At 48.1% G+C, this 20,976-nt stretch overlaps 1 protein-coding gene across 1 annotated transcript; it reads left to right on the top strand.

Annotated features, from left to right (window-relative positions):
* The first annotated feature begins 7,212 nt into the window (after positions 1-7,212).
* On the top strand, positions 7,213-19,034 carry NAA20 (N-alpha-acetyltransferase 20, NatB catalytic subunit). Its single transcript, XM_031674434.2, has 6 exons — positions 7,213-7,348; positions 11,256-11,280; positions 13,684-13,774; positions 14,361-14,496; positions 18,004-18,149; positions 18,512-19,034. The coding sequence occupies exons 1-6, from the start codon at positions 7,296-7,298 to the stop codon at positions 18,595-18,597; spliced, it is 537 nt and encodes a 178-aa protein (XP_031530294.1). The 5' UTR covers positions 7,213-7,295; the 3' UTR covers positions 18,598-19,034.
* The last annotated feature ends 1,942 nt before the right edge of the window (positions 19,035-20,976 follow it).

The raw sequence follows: 20,976 nt of genomic DNA, 5'->3' as shown, positions 1-20,976 counted from the left end.
TTGAGAAGTATTAGTTCCAGGCGTATTTGGGTCAAGGGCATTTGTGCAGCCGTTACAATTAAAGGTAGGCGTGCTGCTATTACAATTCTGGAAGAAAGGAGAAGAAAACAGCTTGTGATGCTTGGGGGAGGGGCGGGAGGCACAACCTCACTTAAAACCGCCTGCGTTATCACAAAAGGCTGAAAATGCAGATGTCAGGAAATGCGTGTTTACTTCAGGGTTTTTACATTACATTCTTGCTTTTATAGGGAAAGGAGACCTGAAAGGGTTGGGGTAAGACTCTGAAAATAGAGGTGGAGTTGAAGACAAAGTGAATGATTTTGCTGTCTTCTTTTACCTCCGATTCTGTGAGGGAAAACAGAAGCTGAGTCAGAAGGTCTTTTTCTGTCTGGGCCAGCTGTCTCACGTGTGCACGTATGTGAGTGCAGGGACGTCACCGTGTAGTCTGGGTGATTACTTAGTCACACTCCCTGCACGTGATGTAGGAAGTTTATGGGCTTTTTTATTTTTCTCCCTTGGACGGACAGCCAAGTTTCTCTTAAAAGCATTCCATTCCCTGAGAATCTATTACTTGTAGGACCATTTTGCTATTCAATTTTGAAAAACATGAAAGATAAATTTAATTAAAATGTATATGGTAGCCCTATTTTGCAGCCAACAGGCACATGAAAAGATGCTCAACATCGCTAATTATTAGAGAAATGCAAATCAGTACCACAAGGAGCCATCACCTCACACCAGTCAGAACGGCCATCGTCAAAAAGTCTACAGATAATAAACACTGGAGAGGGTGTGGAGAAAAAGGCACCCTCCTGCACTGCTGGTGGGAATGCAGTTTGGTGCAGCCACTACGGAGGACAGTAGAGGCTCTTTAAAAAACTGAAAATTGAGTTACCCTATGATCTAGCAATCCCACTCCTGAGCATATACCTGGAGAAAACTCTAATTCAAGAAGTTACATGCACCCCAATGTTCATAGCAGCACTATTTACAACAGCCAAAACATGGAGGCAACCTAAATGTCCATCAGCAGATGAGTGGATAAAGAAGTTGTGTGTATATTATATGTATATGTATTCCAATATATGTGTTCCATTGTGTACGATGGAATACTACTCAGCCATAGAAAAGAATAAAATAGTGCCACTTGCGGCAACATGAATGGACCTAGAGATGATCATACTGAGTGAAGTAAGTCAGACAGAGAAAGGCAAATATCATATGATATCACTTACATGTGGAATCTAAAAAATGACACAAATGAACTTATTTACTAAACAGAAACAGACTCACAGACAGAAAATAAACTTACAGTTACCAGAGGGGGAAGGGGCAGAGAGGGAGAAATTGGAGTTTGGGGTTAGAAGATACTAACTACTATATATAAAATAGATAAACAAGGTCCTACAGTAGAGCACAGGGAACTGTATTCAATAGCTTGTGATGGACTATAATGGGAAAAAAATGTATTTGGTGACCAAGGAGGGAACGTTTAAAATGTCTTTGGGAAAGCGAGTGGCACAGGGAAGGGCGGGGACCCTGCAGAGCCCTTCCATTCCTCCAGGCAGTGATTCCAGAAAGTCCTGAGGCCGCCTGTGCCTTTCTCTGTGACCTTGGTTCATGCATCTGATCTGGCCTTTTTTTTTGCTGGGGTGGGGATTTGTTTTTACAAAATAAGCACAACACATAGTTTACAAAGTCAAGTATCTGAAGCAGCGATTCCTGTCCCCTCCCCCAGCCCCATTTCTGAAGCCTCCTCCCCTAAACAACTTCTCCAGCTCTGCCTTCCATGATTTATCTCCGTATTTCTAAAAGCACTCTTATACTGATGTTTATTGATTTCTTTTCCAATATTAGGCATTATTACTGAGTCCATATTATGGAAGGTGAGGATTTAAACTCCATATACTGTATTCTCTCCTCACCACATACCCATTCACATGCAATTTTTCTTCTCCAGTCTCCCCTGATAATTATATAACACTTTAGATAAATTCATGTTTTTTGTAATTATGACTGTGTAAATATTGTTCAGAGTTAAACTACAATGCAACTGTATTTCCTTTTTGTACAACTTTTTGTTTTTCTTGGAGTTAATAATTGCTTCCTTTTTTCTGGTTTGTTTGCTTTTAATGGACCTATGACTAATTCATCCTCAACCTCTATTCTGCAGCTGAGGAAGTCCTTTCAATATGACCTCATAATTCAGAATAATCTATCATTTCCTTTTTTTCTTTTTTCCCCCATTGAGCTGTCCTTCCCATTGGTGGCCAGGACTGCTACACAGCTGTCATCCTGGGAGTTCTCGCTACCATCCCCCAGAGCCAAATGTCCTGTATCCTATTTCCTGGATTCTTTTTGGAGAGAGGCAGACTTGAGGTTTGTTCCCCCATCTCCTTCCTTGTCTACCTCACAAATAAACCTCCTCTCTGCTGCAAACCTCGGCATCTCAGCGTTTGTCCTGCTTCACGTCAGGCAAGCAAACCTGGAGCAGGAACAAACCTACTAGATTGAGCTCCTATTTTTTTTTCAAGCTTTAATTCCTATTTCCTATCTCTTTGTCTTTTCCTTATACTTTCTGGGGCATTGGCTCAATTATTGAATTTTTTTATTTATAATAACGCATTTGCAATTTCCAAAAATTCTTTATTTCTGAATGTGATGTTTGTAATATTTAGTTCTTTTTTTCCAATTTCTTATCTCTCTGTGGATATTAGTTCTAGCATTATCTTTTAAAAAATTTTTAAAAAAATTCTCTGTTCATCCCAGTTCTCTTTTCCTGTTTGTTTTATTCTGACCTTTGGGTTAGAGGCTCTAATCAAATGTTCTGTGGCTTTTAACTAGTCATAATTAAGTGTAAAGCACCACAAAGCTTGTTGGAAGCTGCATGTATTGGGCAGTTTGTAAACTGGTGGTCCTCCCTTTAGGGTGTCCATGTGGCAACATGGTCATTTTATTGAAGGGCCGGGAAAATCTGTGAATATCTGTTGGCTTTTTCTCTTGGGACAGGAGGCTGCCCCATGAAAAGTTCTCCAATATCCTGCAGGTTTCAGGGTGGGCTTCAATCTAGCTGCCAGCATTCTGGGAACTGCGGAGGGCAGGGGTCTGGGGGGGGTCTGTCTTTCTGTATGCCTGCTCTTATGTGACCCCAGTTTCCACACAGTGTCTCACCCTCACCCTTTGCTGCCTGAAGTCAGGGACACAGCTTACCATGCCTCTCCGGGGAGTAAGGCTGGCCTGCTCTCCCTGCGGCCGGGCCTGGCTTGTCTGAACCCTGAGCCTCACCGGATTCTGCACCAGAATCTCTCACCTTCCCTTGGCTTTCCGTCCTAGAGTTGCTAACCTCTCGGCCTGCTGCTGCCTGCTCAGGGAGCTTACTGCATCCATGACTTGCTGTCAGGTCTCATTGGCTGTTGTCTCCTCCTCCATGCTCTTCGTTCTTATGGATTTACCCCTTAAAACCTTTTCAAAAAATTTTTTTCTTTAATTCTCATTTTAGTGAGGTGGTGGTGGGGAGCTTGTGTGTGCAGCCCAGCCCGCTGTGTTTAACTGAAAACTGTAGCCAGCTTTTAACACGAATGGTGAGAAGCTAGTTAACAAAACGAAAAATAACTGATTACATTGATGGCTGGAGTCATCTCTCCAGCCCAGTTCTTCTATAAAAACGTCAACTTTTTATCTGAATGCAAGTACCCATGCAAGCTGTTTCACTGACAGGCACGTTCCCAAGGTGTTATCAGAACATATGTTCACTGTGCACGTTTGTCTTTTCCACGTGATCTGAAGGAAAAAGAGCAACAACGGATGGAAAGGCCAGCTGTCTGCGCGCTGGGATGTGGAATTGTGCCATGAGAGCGTGGGTCCGTACTGTTTACAGAAGAGCACATGGTGTTTTGTCTCAATGAGCAGGAAAATGTTTTGTGATAAAATGTGGTAAAAAGCTTGTAGGTTTTTTTCCCTGCTAAGCAGTAAACGGAAGTACACAATGTAAAATGATAAATGAAAAGCTCTATGAGTCATCTTTAGCGTGGGGAAAATGTGCAGCCAGGACAGTTAAAACGGTAAAAATAAGATTGAATGTGCTGAGACAGAAATCAATACAGCGCATCCTAGGACCCCGAGTAACCGTGGGGCCCTGAGGGGTTTAATGCAGTTTGTGCTTTTTAAATAAAGTTATTGAGGTGGTGGGTTCAATGATGTAAACTATGGTGTTCTATTTTTTTTTCAGGCTTATTGAGGTATAAGTTACATACAGTAAAATTCACTCTTTTCCGTGTACATTCTATGAATTTTGACAGATCATTCAGTAATGGGGCCACGATCACAATCAGTCGTGTAAAACTCTTAGCTCCCTTCTGCTCCCTGACCCCCGTGCCTGGCAACCCCTGATCTGTTTTCTGTTCCTGTAATTCTTCCCTTTCCAGAATGTCATGTAAATGGAATCACACAGCATACAGAATTTTGACTCTGGCTGAAATATTTGTGTACAGGTTTTTGTGTGAACGTAAGTTTTAATTTCTCCAGGATAAATGCCCAGGCGTGCAGCTGCTGGGTTCAGTGGTAGTTGCCTGTTTAGTTTTTAAAGAAACCACCAAACTGTTCTCCAGAGAGGCTGTACCATCGTATAGTCCCCCTGGCTGCCTGGGAGTGATTCAGCCGTGATGTTCTGTTTCTGTAAATTTCAGTGTTAAAGTGCTGAAATTGTCAGAGACTCACTGAGTTTAAAAGGTAGGTGCTGTTAAGGATGTTCTGTTTCTGGAAATGTTATGACTAGTCTCACTCCAATACAAAAACTAAGGCATCCGCAAAAGAGAAAACGAAAGGCATGCTGGCCTTACTCTTTTCCCCCAGAAACTTTACAAACAGCGGAAAACAATGGAATAATGATGTTTATGCAGTTGGGGGAGGGGTGGGGAGGGGAGAGAACACGGGATCCACGAATATTGGGCCAATATTCTAATCAGGCATCTCACAGACTAAGGAGCTCTGGGAACAAGGCACCAGCCCCCCGGGGCCCCTGGAAAACAAAGCAAAACAAAAATAAAACACTTTATAATGAAATCCAGCCAACCCGTAAATGAATCAAAATGAAGACTGGAATGAGACAATTGTAATCAAAAAATGGCAGTGAGCGTTACATCCACTCAATTACAGACATAAATCACAACTGCACAGTCGTAAAACAGGTGGATAGGTTAAGTTCTGAAAAGTAACAGTAATACAAGCAACAATCAAAAGCCAAGGACAGGGGAGACCAAGGAACGTCGTTAATTACAAAAATGCAAATGCCCTATGTGGAAATTTGTAATAAAAAATGATCTCACGACTTTTATTAAGATGTTGAAGACATGCCTGCTATATATGACGTAATATAATATGTACCTTAAGCTTTAAAGGAACCCTTTGGGTACCCACATTTCTTTGGTGCTCAGTAATCTATTCAGTTTTACTTCAGTTCATTTGGAAATGACCAAAAAAAAAAGAAAGAAAAGATGACTGGGTGTCCTGCCAGGAACATACCCTTCCAGGTTAACTCTGTAAGCTGCCAAAAATAGCTAGTAATAAAAATGATTCTTGCTCATGGAAATACAAATGCATCACGCGTGTCCAGGAGACGCAACAGATTACTGCTCTGTGAATACTGACCAGCTGTACATCTGCCTGTAAATGCATTCCTGACTGCCTTGTGCAGTGTAAGTTCTTTCGGCTGGCTGTAATGTCCTACTGGTGTTTTCGTAATTAATGAGTTAAAACCCTTGTCATATGTTCATTTCGTATTGTGTGAGAATCACAATTTTACCTTTTCTAAAAATCACCTTTTAGCATTCATTTAATGAGGTACATTAGGTTTTGCTGATAGGAAGTTGCCCCTGAAATCTCTCCTGTGTAAACACCTGGTAGGCAGGTGAGCTCATGAGGTCACAGTCTGCCCTCCTGGAGTGTTTGCAGAAACTGTGGACCTGAGTTTGTACCCTGGGGACTGTCACATGTGTTTACCTTCACATGCCTGTGCTGCTGGGGTTTTGGAAAGGATGCCTGGAGCTGAGCGTGGACCTTGAGGTCCTTCTTGGGGGCTACCTCCTCCCTCAGTGGTCCCCTGTCTCTCCTCCTACTGTGCCTGGGTCACAAGTCCGGGCAGGGGCTGCTGAGATTCCTGTCCAGGAACTGAGTCTAGGAAAACTAGGGCCCCGGGCAGTTAGAGATATGAGGGTCCTGGAATTTAGACGTCTTGAGGAGTTAGGTGGGTTGGCCTGGCCTCTGGAACCTGTTCCCCAGGACAGACTAATTGCTCAGAGGCTGAGGGCAGAGAACCTCCCAGAGCTGCAGGACATGCACATTTCTTAGCCTCTGGAACTGCACTGTCCAGTGTAGGGGCAGCCACTGCCCACGGGGCTGCCGACTACCAGACATGCGGCCAGTGCAACTGAAGAGTGGATTTTTTTTTAACTTATTTTTAAATTGAAGTACAGTCAGTTTACAATGTTGTGTGAATTTCTGGTCTATGAAGAACGGATTTTTAAACTTTATTTAACTAACTTAAATTTACATTTGAAAACTGATATTCCTTTTGGTTATTTGAAAACATAGCAGGGTTGGAACTGTTTGGGTATGCAAATACACTTTCTTACCGTACATTTAATAAAATCTGAATACAGAAGAAGAATTTCCGATGACAATTTAGGGTTGAAATATGCTGCGAATATAGAATACACACTAGATTTCAAAGACTTAGTCCAAATTAAAAAAAGGAAAACATTTCATTAATAATTTTTTCTATTGATTACATGTGAAATGACATTTTTGAAATAATATATGTATATAATTGCAGTTAATTTCACCTTTCTTTTTATGTTTTTAAACGGGATGCTGGAAAATCTGGGCTCACACGCACGGCTGGCATCACTCGGATGGGCCACTCTGGACCACGAATTCTCCCTCTCCTCTCCACTTCCTTCCTCACCTGCCCGGGGCACCAGGTGGTCCTGAATCCTGCTTTCCTGCTTTGGTTTTCTAACCCTGGCAGTTTCTTGCCTCCTTCCTGGGGGTCACACTGCCTCCTTTCCGGAGTCTCCCGCGAGGGGTTTTGAGGTTTGGAGAGGCAAAACCCCGACACTTTACAGGAGCTCCCGACTCTGGCCGCCAGAGGGAGCTGCGTCGCTGACGCCGTTGCCGAGCAACTCGTGGCCCGGAAGCAGTTCCCCGCTCCGCCCCGCCCCGCGGCAGCTGTGTACGCGGTGATTTCCGGCGGGGCGGGCGCGCAGTCGCGGCGAACCGGCTTCGGCGGCGGCGGAGCGATGACCACGCTCCGGGCTTTCACGTGCGACGACCTGTTCCGCTTCAACAACATGTGAGTGAGGCGCGCCCGAGCCGGCGCTCGTGGCCGCGCCCCCTGACCCGGGCCCCGCCGCCGCCCGCGCGTCCCCGGGGCCGCGGAGGGGAGGCCGGGCCGGGCAGACGTGCGGGCGCCCCGCCGACCTTGGTCGGGCGCGTAGACGTCACCCCGCAGGCCTGCGCGCGGGCCGGTGCGGGCGCCACTCGGGGGAAGCGGGGCCGGTGCGGGAGACTCTCAGGGGAAGCGGGGCCGGTGCGGGAGACCCTGGGGGCTGTCTGGGGCGAAGGCGGGGCGCGGGCAGCCGGGCGCACCTGGCGGCGAAGACCCCGTGTACCTGCGCGGAGCAGCGCTGGGACCGCGCCTTCCCCAGGCTCGGCTGGTTTTGTGCGTGCCTTTACAGTTTTTGCGCGCCTCTCCGGGAGGAGTCAGGGCAGGGGGCACCAGCTGGGGGAGGCCCCCTGCGTGCGCTTTCTTTCGGTCGAGTTAAGTTAGGGTCTGTGATTTGCAGGTATCTTTCTCTCTCCTCTCTCTCAACGTTTTATTGTGAAATTTTCTTAACACTTAAAAGGTTGGCGGAATTGACCGTGAACACCTGTAGACCCATCAGCTGCACTCTATCGTTAACACTTCGCTGCATTGGCTCCTTACGTTTATGATCATCCATCCATCCATCCATCTATCCATCCATCTTTCCATCAAACCCAAATCCACTGTAAAGATCCCCGGGGTAGTTATGTGAAAACTAGGGACCGAGTAGTTCAGATTCAGTTGTCAGGAGGATGGACAGAACTTGAGAGGTGGCTAGAAACAAAGAGGGGCTGAGCCTTGAAGGGTGGATAGTGTTGATAATGAGGAAGCAGGTGCGGAGGTGAGTGAGCCGGCAGTGGGGCCGACGCCTGGCGGAGAAGTGTGACTGTAGAGCCGGTTTCTGTAGCGAAAGGTCAGAGACCCAGGTGAGACTGGGCTTCTGCTGCATTGTTGGGGGTTTAGCCTTGAACCTTGGGAAGGACTTTCCCTGGGGGCTCTCCCAGTCGGAGCTGTGCAACTAAGACGACCTTGTGGAGGGCTGGCTGCGCCTGGCCCCACCCGTTTAATCCTCAGCTCTCTAAAGCAGGCCCTCCTCTCGCCAGCATTTCCCCTGTAAACGAGGGCCCAGGGTGCTGCCCCAGGCGGTAGAGCTCCGCGAGGGAGGGGGTGAAGCTGGAGTCGAATTTAAGGAGATTGGCTCCTGGGTGGTGGTTCTCAGAGCGGTCGCTGACCTCCAGGGAACATTGGGGAAATGCCCTGAGCCCCGAGCTCTCCACCGCATAGCTGTGTGGAGCCAGGCGGCTGGGGGCGGCGGACCAGCCAGGTGAGCCCTTGAGGAGGTCTTAGCAGCCGCCCAGCGGTGCCGGCCTGACAAAGGCTCGGGTTTGGGAAGCGCAGGCCTGGGAGGGGACAGTGTGCCTTGAGGTTTCAGGAACAGAGGAGGCAAAAGCCTCCTGGAGAATCATTTTTAACTGAAGACCAAAGAAGGGCCAACACTTACATGAAAGCAGACAGAGTAGAAGAGGAATGAGCACTTACTTACGACAGAGCAGTTGATGTCAGAATCCTGGGGCTTGCTCAGGCCACTTCAGAATGCGCCAGAGGGGGCCCCTCTTCCTCCTCCTCCTCCTCCTCCTCTGTCTCTCCCTCTGATTGGGGCGCTTCCCTCAGGAGCTCCGAGAGTCTGATGAGGGTGTTGCAGTGGTAACTGAAGGAAGCAGTGGGTGTACAAACACTGCAGTTCATTTAACACATTTAATTCTTGGAAAAATATTTCATGCCTACTGTGCACCAGTGCTGAAGACACAGCAGTGAACAGAGCAGGAAAAAAACCTGACCTTTATGAAATTGACATTTTAGAGGGGAAAGCAGGTGGGAAAATACAACATGTAGAACTTGGCGTTCAGTGCAAAGACAGATTGAGAGCAGGAGAGGGGAATGGGCCGTGAGCGGGGACGGGGCTTTGGGTGAGGTGTTCAGGGAAAGGGCCACTGCAGAAAGGCCGGGGGCGGGGCTGAGCACGTGGCTGCTGGGGCAGGGAACTTCCGGCAGAGGGAAGAGTGCCCACATTCTGCTTCAGACGGGGGTTGGGGGGGAGGCCGGTGTGAGTGCGACGTTGGAGTCAAAGGGCTAGACGTTGGAGAGACCATTGGAGGACTCAGGCCCCTGCCAAGTGCGCTGAGACCCCCAGGCGGAGGAGCCCGTGGGCATCCCCGCACAGGACTCTCAAATTTAGGTCTGGGCTAAGGATAGGAATTTAGGTGTCAGCACTGCTTAGATGGTGTTCAAACCAGGAGGCTGAGTGACAGCAGTGGTGGATTGAGTGGGACAGAAAAAAGGCTCCAGGATGGCGCTCCAGGGCACCAGGTGTTCGGGGAAGGAGCCACCATGGCCCAGTGACGAGGGACGAAAACCTGATGGTTGACCTCGGGCTGAGTGAGGACAGCATCTCAGGAGGACAGAGCCGTGAGCTGTTAAGAGCTGCTGGTGGCTGTGTGTGCAGCACACCTGTACGCTCTTTCAGGGCGGCCAGGTCCCGGGTCCCGAGAAGCGGTGGGATCTGCTCACCAGCACTCCCGGCCTGGGTGCCGAGCAGGCGGGGGTGTGGGGTGGACCTTGGTAAAGCTTTCTTCTTACTGTTGCGTTATCTTTGTGAACCGGGAAGCAGCTGAGATGGAAGGGGTGGAGAGTTGAGGTGGGGTGAGAGGGTGTCAGGGAGTGGTTCTCCGGGTATGGGCTGGGGCGCCTCAGGGTTAGTTTGGGGATTCTGCAGGGTCGGGGCTGTTTTCATGATGATACTAAGTGGGGTTTGGTTTTGTTTTGTTTTTGCCTATTTCATTCTCACGAGTACACAGTGGCATTTTCCACACGTACAGTCTTGCAACAGCAAGCATAACACACAGAAATGAGAGCCCAGCTGTTTTCTGTTAAATAGCCAGACATAGAGGCCTGTAAAATTGTTAAAACAGGGCCATTCTTGTCACTGTTCTTTCATGTTTTTGAAAATAAAAACTTTGGAAAAAAAGTTAGTTATTAATATGTAACTTATTTATTATTTTAAAGGAGCATTGAAAAAGTTTAAATGTCAATAGATAAAACCCATGTTAAACAGAAGTTCTTTGGGGTCCTCGATAATCTTTGAGTGTAAAGGGGTTCTGAAATCACAAGGTTTGAAGACTGCTGGGCCTTGTTAAGGATCCCTAGGAATCTTCTGACTGGATGCGCAAGAGGAGGAGTCAGAGTCAGAGTGGCCACTTGAGGACAGGAGGGCCGGGGCCGCGCTCTGCCGTGGCAGTGGACAACGGGCTTTCAGATGCACTGCCTTAGGAGTGTGTGCTCGGTCGTGTGTGCTGGCGAGGCGGCGCCAGGGCCAGGTCGCGTCCCCTCCTCCCAGGACAGGATGGATGTGTGCCAACGGGCAGTGGGGCTGGGCGGCAGGAGTGTGGAAGGGGAGTGGGAGGAACAGCCCGCGTGGTGAGAGCGCCCGCGAATAGCAGGGACGCGGGAGCGGGGCTTGGCGGGGGGGGGGGGGGCAGCCTGTCAGGTGCTCCCAGACTCCTTCCACCCCAGACTGAGTCACGTGCCTGGCTGACCCCCTTTCACTAACAGTTTATTGCCATTTAGAAAATGGTTTTGGTGATGATGTATGGACAGTAAAGTAACTTGTAAAGCAGCAGCAGCTAAGTGAAAATGTACAGATTTCTTTATTGTGGCGGCAGTGACAGCTCATTACGGCCATTAGGTAGGTAGGTTAAACCGTCGTAGCTCTCAAGGTGGTTTTAAAGTTGTGGCTGTAGCATGTTCCTCCTGTGGACATTAATGCTCGTTTAGTTGGCTTATTTAAACTGGTTTTGTGAACTGTGCTAACTATTGACACTTCTCTTGTTTCTTTTAGTAACTTGGATCCACTTACAGAAACTGTATCCTTTTTAAAGAACGTTACAAGAGGGCTTAGTTAGAGTAAGGAAAATAGAGAAACAACAAGGAAACACAGATTTGAGTACTGAAAAACTTTAAAACTTAGAGGTCAGGAAACATCATAAGCAACAAGGAAAGCAACTGAAAAAAAAATCCTTGGAACAAGCATTGTCCTAAATCTGCCTGTCAAGCTGCTACTATAATGACCTCAGAAATCGAGACCAGCACAGTCTGCTGCCCACGCTGCCCTCAGCGGCGAGCACAGCCGTGAACAGCAGGAAGCAGTGACTCCAGAAAATGGGCGATTTCTGTCTAATGTGCACGAAGTCAGGGGATGACAGGCGGCCCGCGGTGGTTCTGTGAAGTCACTGGACCCACTGCCCGTCCCCGGGTGGCCCTGCCTCCTGTGCATCGCAGTCGTGTCCTGGCAGGAGAACCAACAGATGGGGTGGGGGGAGTGTCCTCCCCAGACCCACAGGCACCTTTGGGAAGCAGGACGCAGCCTCTGCTCCGCTCGACCAGCACCTGCCTCGCGCCACACTTACCTGTCTGAAACATCCTGGGAGTGAGCCAGCTTTAAATTGGGCGTGTTGCTGAAATGCAAAAAGGATTTGGGGTAACAGTTAGTATTTATCATGCTCCCCAATAGAAAAATGGGCAAAGCTTTGTGAAATTAGGGTTCTCTGACCCTAACAGACAACCCCCACATTATCAGTGGCTTAAAACACAAAGTTGGATTTCTGGGTTGTACTCCACGCCCACTGCAGGGTAGGAGGGTGCTATTAATTGGTAATTTAACAAAGAGGGCATGTGGAAGGCTAATGAGCACGTTAGGAGTTCAGTCTCACCAATCAAAAGACACATGCATATTAAGGCCAAAATGAGGTGCCATATTGTGTATGTCAGATTATCAAGGACTTTAAATAGTGATGAAACTCAGTCCTCCCACACACCGCGAGAGACAGAGTCAGCTGCTTGTCTTTCTGGATAAACGTTGGTAATGTAATACCTGTGATGCGTTTTCCTGGAAGCTGAAGATAGTAACATGGAGGCCAGTGTGTCAGGGCTGGCGCACCGAGGCACAGAGCCGGACCTGGCCCACCGCCTGCTGTTGTGAGTGAGGCTTCACTGGCCCCAGCCCCGGTGGACAGCTCACACGCCGTCTGTGGCCTGTCCTGGGGCTCTCGTGGTTGAGGGGTCGCAGCGGGGACCACGTGGCCCACGCTGCCTTGAATGTTCACAGTCTGGGTGGTAATAGGAAGTGTTACTGTTCGCCCCGTCAGTGGAGAGCTAGACAGCAGTAAAAACTGACAGTGGGGCTGTGTATCCGAAACAAAGCTAGGTGGAGAAAGCAAAAAAAATTTTCTCCTGAATTTTCATTTGTATTTTAAAAATGATGACCTATTAAAGATGTCTCCCTGTTTTTGAAAAAGTGAAAGGATTTCGAAGAATTCTGAATGACAAGGGAAGGTATCAGGATGCAGAGCGGCTTACAGGATGTGCTTCCAGTTACACTTAAAGTTTTCAGCAAAAGCCCCGTCACCCAGCTGAGGCCGTTTCCGAGTCAGCGGCAGGGCTCCGTGGTCTGTGTGGCGCCGGGGGCCCCCGGTAGCGGTGGCTGCGGTGCGCGTCGGTGTCTGGACGGCGGTGGATGGCAGGACCACTTGCTGGCCGGCCATGTTCAGCGTTCTGTTTGAAGAGACAGAAGGCTGTCCTTCAGAAGAGAGTTTGAACAATTTACTACTGAACAGATTTTCCAGGAACTTTAAAAAAAAAAAAGCTATGGATGCTGGTGTCCCTTGCAGAGCTGCAGCAGTGAGCGCACAGCACGGAGAGGCGCGGGAGCGGGCGGGCCGGCGAGGGCGCTGGGCCAAGGAATTGAGGAATGAGCAGGTTCCTTGGGCGCTCTCTCCAGGTCGGGGTTTTTTGGGGGGCATTACTAGAAATGGAGAATTTGAATCAGTGGAGGGGAAAAACTGGGCTTAAGTTGCCTTTGGAAGTACTTATGTTTAAGGTTATTTCATGGTCCTACAGCTGAAGCTAGTGTAGGAGCTGCTCATTACTTTCCCAGAGCAGGGACGGGAGAATAGACGCGCTCAGCATCTGCCGTGCCGAGCACCAGGGACGCAGTGAGCGTGACACTCACGTTGTCAGGGGGACAGACGGTGAACAGGAGCATCAGGTGGTGACAAGCGCCATGCAGAGACCCGGGCCAGCGCGCTCAGCGGGGAGACCGGCCAGAGCGTGGGTCCTGGCTCTCTGCTGTCTCCTGAACACTTGTGTAGGCACGCAGTTACGTAAGTCACAGCTTGGGCTGGGATCAGGGAGACAGTACGCTTTTTAAAGGAAACCTCCTTCAGCACACTGGACTGTCCGTCACTTCCCTGCTCCTTAACGAGCCCCAGTACGGGATCCCCTTCTACCTGCAGTACCTCGCCCACTGGCCGGAGTATTTCATCGTGGCAGAGGCGCCCGGCGGGGAGCTGATGGGTTACAGTGAGTATCCCACCGCCGGTGCACTGGGGGAGGCAGGTCAGATGAAAGGAGAGGTTTTAACTGATTATTTGAGATCAGCTGCAGAGTTGGAATTATAATCATGATATAATCATGATCATTTTATCCCCTTTTCAGCCATTTGACAACTCGCTGATGCCCTGATGTTTTAGGCGCTGTGCTAGGCCCAGGGCGTATGGCAGTGACTGGGCAGTCTTGGATCTTTTGTTCTGTATTTACATTAAATTTCTACATGATTTGGTACATAACGCAGAGATTGTACCATCCGCATTGAATTAGTAGCCTTGCTAACAAAAATTTGAGCATACATACTCTGGTTCTGTGTTCAAAATTAGTTGTGTTTTTAGTATCATTCCTTTAAAACCGTTTTAAAATTCTGATTCTACAATTAGATTTAACATTATATTTACAAGTGAAATTCAAATAAAAGCACTCATAACCATCAGCTAGATGACTTTATTACGTAGAAATCAGAACCGTCATTACTTTCTTGTAAATGAGAATGTGCCCACAGTACTTGTCTGTGTGTCCCTCCCGTGTTGCGTGACTGGTGGTCTCCCGTTGGCAGTCATGGGGAAAGCGGAAGGCTCCGTGGCGCGGGAGGAGTGGCACGGCCACGTCACCGCTCTGTCTGTTGCCCCCGAGTTCCGACGCCTCGGTCTGGCTGCGAAGCTTATGGAGCTGTTAGAGGAGATTTCAGAGAGGTAAGAGCCGGCTTTTCAAATCATAATTTATGAGCTCTAACCATTTCATTTTTCTATTGGTGAACATTTATAAGGTTTTTTTCCTTCAGGCTGAGTATCTATCATGCTTTCCAGTTTTATAGGAATTTCATTTTCAGCTTCTAATGATCCTTACAACAGTTCTGTCACACTGGGTGATATTATTGTCCTTTGAGGAAAATTAAGGCAAAGTGAGTGACGTGTCTTGGGCTCATGAGCTGAGTAATTAGTGGACTCAAAATCTAGCCCTCGGAGGTTTGTCCCTGTGGCACATGGTCCTGTGTTCTCTGTGATGCTGTCCTGGCGTCTCTGGTTTCTCACAGTGCCCTAGGCTGAAAGAGAAGTTTAGTCTTAAGCAGCTGGATCCTAACGGCTTACTAAGTATTTATGGCCTGGCAGGCTGAGATGTCCGAGTAGTTAAATTCATGGAACCAAAGAGTGGAGTGGTGGCCAGGAGGGGAAGTTACTAGTCAGTGGGCATGAGCTCCCGGTTAACAAGGGAGATAAGCTCTAGAGCCAGATGCACATCAGACCTACATAGTCAGCACTAATGTACATTTAAAGTTTATTAAAAGAGCGTAGATCTCATAGTAAATGCTCTTGGGACAGTAAGATTGAAAAATGATAAAAACGCATTTTGTTTACAGGAAATATGTGTAAAGGTTAAAGATACACAAATGTTTAAAATTACTATGCAAGTTCTAACTAAAGGAGCGTGTATTTAAATTAACAAGTCATATTATAGCAGTAATTACCAGAATGAAAAAGGGTCACTGCATGTTAATAAAAGATTTAATCCATCAGGAAAATAATAAAAAGTTTTAGGTACCCAGTGACATAAGATAAAAATGCAACAAATGACAAAACTACAAGAAATCAGTCACCTTAAGGGCAGACGTGAACGTGCTTCTTTCTGATTGTTAGAACAATCAGGGACCGATCAAGGGTACAGAACAGGGGTCAGCAAGCTCGCTTACTGGGCCACGTAGTAAATACGAGGCTTCACAGGCCAGCTAAGGTCCCTGCTGTGTTATGTTTATATGTATATATTTTTTATTATAAACAACCCTTCAAAATTGTAAAAAAAACATTCTCAGCTTGACAGCAGTACAAAAATAGGCTACAGGTGACCCTTGCCTTAACTAATTTCAGTCAGTACTCAGAAGTCCACAAGGAAAGCTATGGCTTCTCTGGCAAATTTTACCAACTATTAATGACTATAAATTCACTTTTACACAAACAAAATGAGGGAACAGTCCTCAACTTTTTATTTTTTTTAAGGCTACAAAACTTCACAAGAAATACAAGGAAGGAAAATTTGAGGAAAATCTCATGAGAAATAGATTAAATAACAGATTAAAAGAAAACGTTTGCTATCTCAGTAAATGTAGAAAAAGCTTTGATAAAATCCATTGCTCATTCTTGAATTCTCGATTAAAAACTAGGGAAACAGAAAGGAAACAGAAGGGGATAACTGCCTTAACGTGAAAAAAGAATACTCATTAGAGATCTGTGTAAGTGTCAGTGGCGATGCAATGAATGCTCCCCTCTGAGACCCGGGCAGGACAGGCCTTCCTACGGTCAGCCTCCCCTCAGTGCTTTACTGGAAATCCTCGCCCACACAGGAAAGTGAGAAAAAAGACCCAGGGATCGAGAAGAAACCAAACTTACTTTGGATAGATTGATCGTACAAATAGGAAGCCTACAAGAATCTACAAATAACTGTTTAGAATTAACAGAAGTTAAGCAGAGCCGTTGGGTACTATACAAACAGAGACATCTGGAAAAGGATGCTGTCTGCCCTGGCAGCCTGCAGTACGCCCTCAGGGAACGTCTGACAGAAGCTGTGCACGGCCTGCCGGAGGCGTAACAGCTCTGGGTACTAAGTAGAGAAGCCACCTCGGCAGCACACTGGTCGTTAACCCCGAGTCGGTGTGACTGCAGTCCAAGTCTCAAGTCTTTTCCTGAAACTTCCAGGGGAATGGAAGGAAGGAGCCAAAAAGGGACAACACATTTTGAACACAACAAAACCAGCGGATCTGACACCGCCCCCCCCCCCCCCCCCCCGGTATCAAAGTGTACCGAGCAGACGCTGGGGTGGCTGTGCAGAGCAGGGGACAGGGCTGCAGAGCAGGGACACGGATGCGGCCACACCTCGGAGGAGGGGCCTGGGATCAGTGGTGAAGGGTGCGCGTTCCAGTGAAGGTGGTGGCAACACTGCACATCCACAGGGAAAATTCTTCCCACACCAGTACCTTCCCACACACACACCTCCAGGTCTGTTAACAGCTAGATGCGAAAAGCAAAGCTAAAAAGCCCTCTGAAGCGCCTTCAGAGGAGACTGTCTCCATGACCTCAGGGTAGAACAGAACTTCTCAGGCCGTAATAAGTGCTGACTGTACAAGCTCAGGGCAGTGCAGGGACCGTTCATCAAAAGATGCAGACGACAAGCCACAGACTGGACACAGCGCCGTGCCGTGCGTCACATGACAGTGAGCACGCAGAACGCTCGAGCGCTTCGGGTGGGGGGGTGCAGCAAGGGCCACACAGAATGAGAAATCGAAATGGCCGACAAGGAGATTCAGCCTGGTTAGCCATCGGGCGCGCCAGCCCAGGTACCCTGAGATGCCGTGGTATTGTAAGGTTTTCAAACATAAAATTCAGCTGCGCCCAGCCTCCTGCCGTGGGAAGGGGTCTTACCCTTCTGTGGGGGTGTCAGGTGGCACACACAGGTGGGAGACAGGCGTTACCCGATCAAGCTGAAGATGTCCCTGTGAGCCAGTGGTGACACTCCTGCTGTAGACCTTAGGCACTGTACTGTGAGACACAATAAAATATTCGTAGCAGCGCAGCTGGTTTATCAGTAGGCCCACGGACGGCCCCTCCGTGCACACGGTGGACCATGAGCCAGGACGTGGACCACGCAGCTCCGGCTGCCCGGGGCAGGTCACTGGAGAGGAGTCTGCTGTGGTTTACAGGGTGCTCCCACAGAGGACCCAACAGGACAGGTGGGCGACCTACAGCAAAAAGCCAGGTGCTGACGATCATACAAGTTAGGACGCGGGGACCTCGGGGTCAGGGGGGCTGGCACTGACCAGGGGGACCTAAGGGCTTCAGGGTTGTGACCAGTGTCCTGGAGCTACATGGCCACACCGGTGCTTTCTTCAGAATCTTTAAATTGTGCATTTGAGTGGAACTATGTATGTCTAATTGGTAATCACTATGATACCAAATACACTAATTTTTTAAACCCAGTTTGCAGAATTGTGGTTTAAATAAAATGCTTTAATGTTTATCTTTTAAGTAAGCCCGTAGGTTTTGAGATGTTAACATGCAGAGTCATCTTCGTGTGCTGCAAAGTGGACACTGCGACGTCATCAGACGCAGGGTCCTGTTCGGCCCCCGACGAACAGTCAAAGCAGGTATTGTTTTAAAAGAAGTGTTTCCTAGGAGTCATCCCGTTCCTTTGTTTTCCCTTTGTAATTACAGGAAGGGCGGGTTTTTTGTCGATCTCTTTGTGAGAGTGTCTAACCAGGTCGCGGTCAGCATGTACAAGCAGCTGGGCTACAGCGTGTACAGGACGGTCATCGAGTACTACTCGGCCAGCAACGGGGAGCCCGACGAGGACGCCTACGGTGAGCCGGCCTCCGGGCGGCGCCCGCTCGCTCTAGCGCTCCGGGAGGGGCCGTGTTAGTGGGACTCAGTACCTGAGTCCCCCCCAGCCTGCCTTTACCAGCCCACCCTGACTAGCTAGCAGGTGGTCACCTGCCGCCAGCTGTCTTGCTCTGCTGCGGGCATCTGTTAGCTGCCTCCCAGCGGGGCGTGGTTGGTCTGACTCGTGACTGGGAGTCCAGTCCAGACAGGAATACATCTGTCAGCGTCTGGTGGCAGCCGGGGTCAGGGACAAACCTCTTACGGGAACTTCACTGTATACATTAAATCTGATATAAAATACCCTGCTGTCGGGGTACTTACACCAGACTTTGTGTCCTGACAGACATGAGGAAGGCACTTTCCAGGGACACCGAGAAGAAGTCCATCATACCGCTGCCTCACCCGGTGAGGCCGGAAGACATCGAATAGCCACGGGCAGTGGTTCCCAGGCCGAGGCGCTCCCGGTAGTTTATGGACAATAGGGTTTTCATTAGTTGACCGTGGAGCGCTATTAGGAGAAAAGGGAATCGTTCGGATCGTAAAGACTTCAAGAAAGTACAGGCTGTAAGCGTATTTTAAATCTCATTTCCAATTAGCAATATCATGCCTTCTAAAGCTGTTCATTGTAACAAAAGTCAACCAAAAAGGCAGCTTGGTCAGAAGGAACGTTCCACTGCCACAGTCCCTACAAGCAGATTCATGGTATGCCGGGGGAAAGCCTGCTCCATCCTCCTAAATTCTGTGCCTGAGAACCACTGCTGCATTGATTTTTTTTATTTTGTATTGAACTGTTCATTGAAGCTTTAAAAGCATATATGAAATGTCTAAACCCAAGATGTATAATAAAATGCACTGTTGACTCTGAATGTTTTGTGAAAGTGTGCTGGTCATTTATAAAACTAATCAAGATCGAGGAAGGTCATCATTTAGGATCTGTTGTTTCTCCTGGAGTTTAGTTTATATACGAAGCGTTCTCAGGGTGCGTCCCTGAACGGCCCCTGCCCAGCACACCCAAGCGTCCTCCTCACTGCACAGGGCGTTCTTCCCGCACGCTTGCTTCCACACCGCCCGTCTCAGATCCTTGTCTCATCTCTCTGCTTAAATCCTGCCTTTCAAAACATAGGAAGATGCTAAGGTTTATTTAAAGGGGAAAAGAATCCCAAATTCCTAAAGAAAGGCCACGTCACCAGAGCGCAGGCTCACACGGTTTCCACGTACTTTTCATTACCTGTAGTCTAGTCTGAAAATACCCCACGAGGAAAAGCAGCAGCTAAAGAAACCCGCAGAAATGGTGACTAAAAACCACCTCCTTTTGAAAGGACTTTGGTGGAGTGGCGGGTGAGAGAAAAGCGAGCTCTTTAACTTTCCCTTCCACGCGTTTTCACACCGGCACGCCGCGTGCCTGAGTGGGGCTGGGGTTCACACTGAGACCCTGACTGCTGGTCCTCTGCTCACACGTACATGCCGCGTCAACAGTGGGGTTGTGACCAGTCACTTACAGTAGCATTCTGGCCTGTTTTCACGTGCCCCTGCGCACTTAGCCAGCTCGCATCTCGGTGTTCCTCCTCACCGGCTGGACAGACCTCGGTCCTTGAAGGTCAGAGCCTGTGACCCCAGGAGCCGACGCCGGCCCGCGGCTGAAGCAGCGAGGCCGAAAGTAGGTTTGCTTTTACCTGCTGGTCCTCGTCCCTTCTGCCCGCCAACACTTGTACGTTCAAGATACAATTCAGTACCACGCTGACTAGTTTTTATTCCCCACAGTGAATACATTTGAAAATCTACTAACAAATTTGCAAATAAAAAATTTCCTAATTCTCCTTACAGGTGAAAGAACATGATACAGTTCTAGTCAAATAGCTTGGTCAGTGAACAAAACAAAAAACAGGCTTGAGAAATACAGGCCAGATTAAAGGAGACAATCTCTCAGACCAGTTAATTAAGGCCAACGTTTTCTGCTTGAACATACAAGTAACATCATCAACCAGCAAATACATCACCCCGCGCGCCGCTGCTTTACTTCGTCACTTAGCACGCTCTGTACCAGGGCTCAGTTTAAGGCATCAGGTTTTACGGGCAGGCGGTCTCTGGCGCAGCACTTGGCAATGGTTACCAGTATTCTGGGTGGAAGTGGTTCCCTGTCCACTGAGTTTGGGAAGTTCGGCCAGCACTGCTCCTGGGGATTCAGTGTCTGGGAGCCTGTCACAGGCTCTGAGAGGCCTAACTATAGAGAGGTCTGTCAACAAGGCCCACCCTTCACCCAGGGTTTCCCAAGCTCACTGGGGCATGGGACCCGAATCGCAGCTCTTGTATTACTGTTCTTTAAACAAGCCACTACAGAGCTGAGCCAGTCTGGGAAACTGATTACAGTATAACTGAAGTTCAACAAAAAGGTTCTTGTTAAAAAGAACTTGTTGAGAAATACAGTCACTGTAACTTTCCAACTAGTGTCTTCAAAAGCACTTAGTATAAATGGCCATTAAGAGGGCACAGATATTTACCATATTACTCAAGGCAGTCTACAGATTCAACGTGGTCCCTATCAAATTACCCAGGACATTTTTCATAGAACTAGAACAAACAATCCTAAAATTTATATGGAATCAAAAAAGACCCAGAATTGCCAAAGCAATATTGAAAAAAACAAAGCAGGAGGAATAACCCTTCCAGACTTCAGATAGTACTACAGAGCTCCAGTCATCAAAACAGCATGGTATTGGCACAAAAACAGACATGGGTCAATGGAACAGAATAGAACCCAGAAATAAACCCACAGACCTATGGCCAATTAATCAACAAAGGAGGCCTGAA

Source organism: Vicugna pacos, chromosome 19, assembly GCF_048564905.1.
Source record: "Vicugna pacos chromosome 19, VicPac4, whole genome shotgun sequence".
In the NCBI taxonomy this organism is placed as follows: Eukaryota; Metazoa; Chordata; class Mammalia; order Artiodactyla; family Camelidae; genus Vicugna; species Vicugna pacos.
This window is presented reverse-complemented; position numbering and strand designations above follow the sequence as displayed.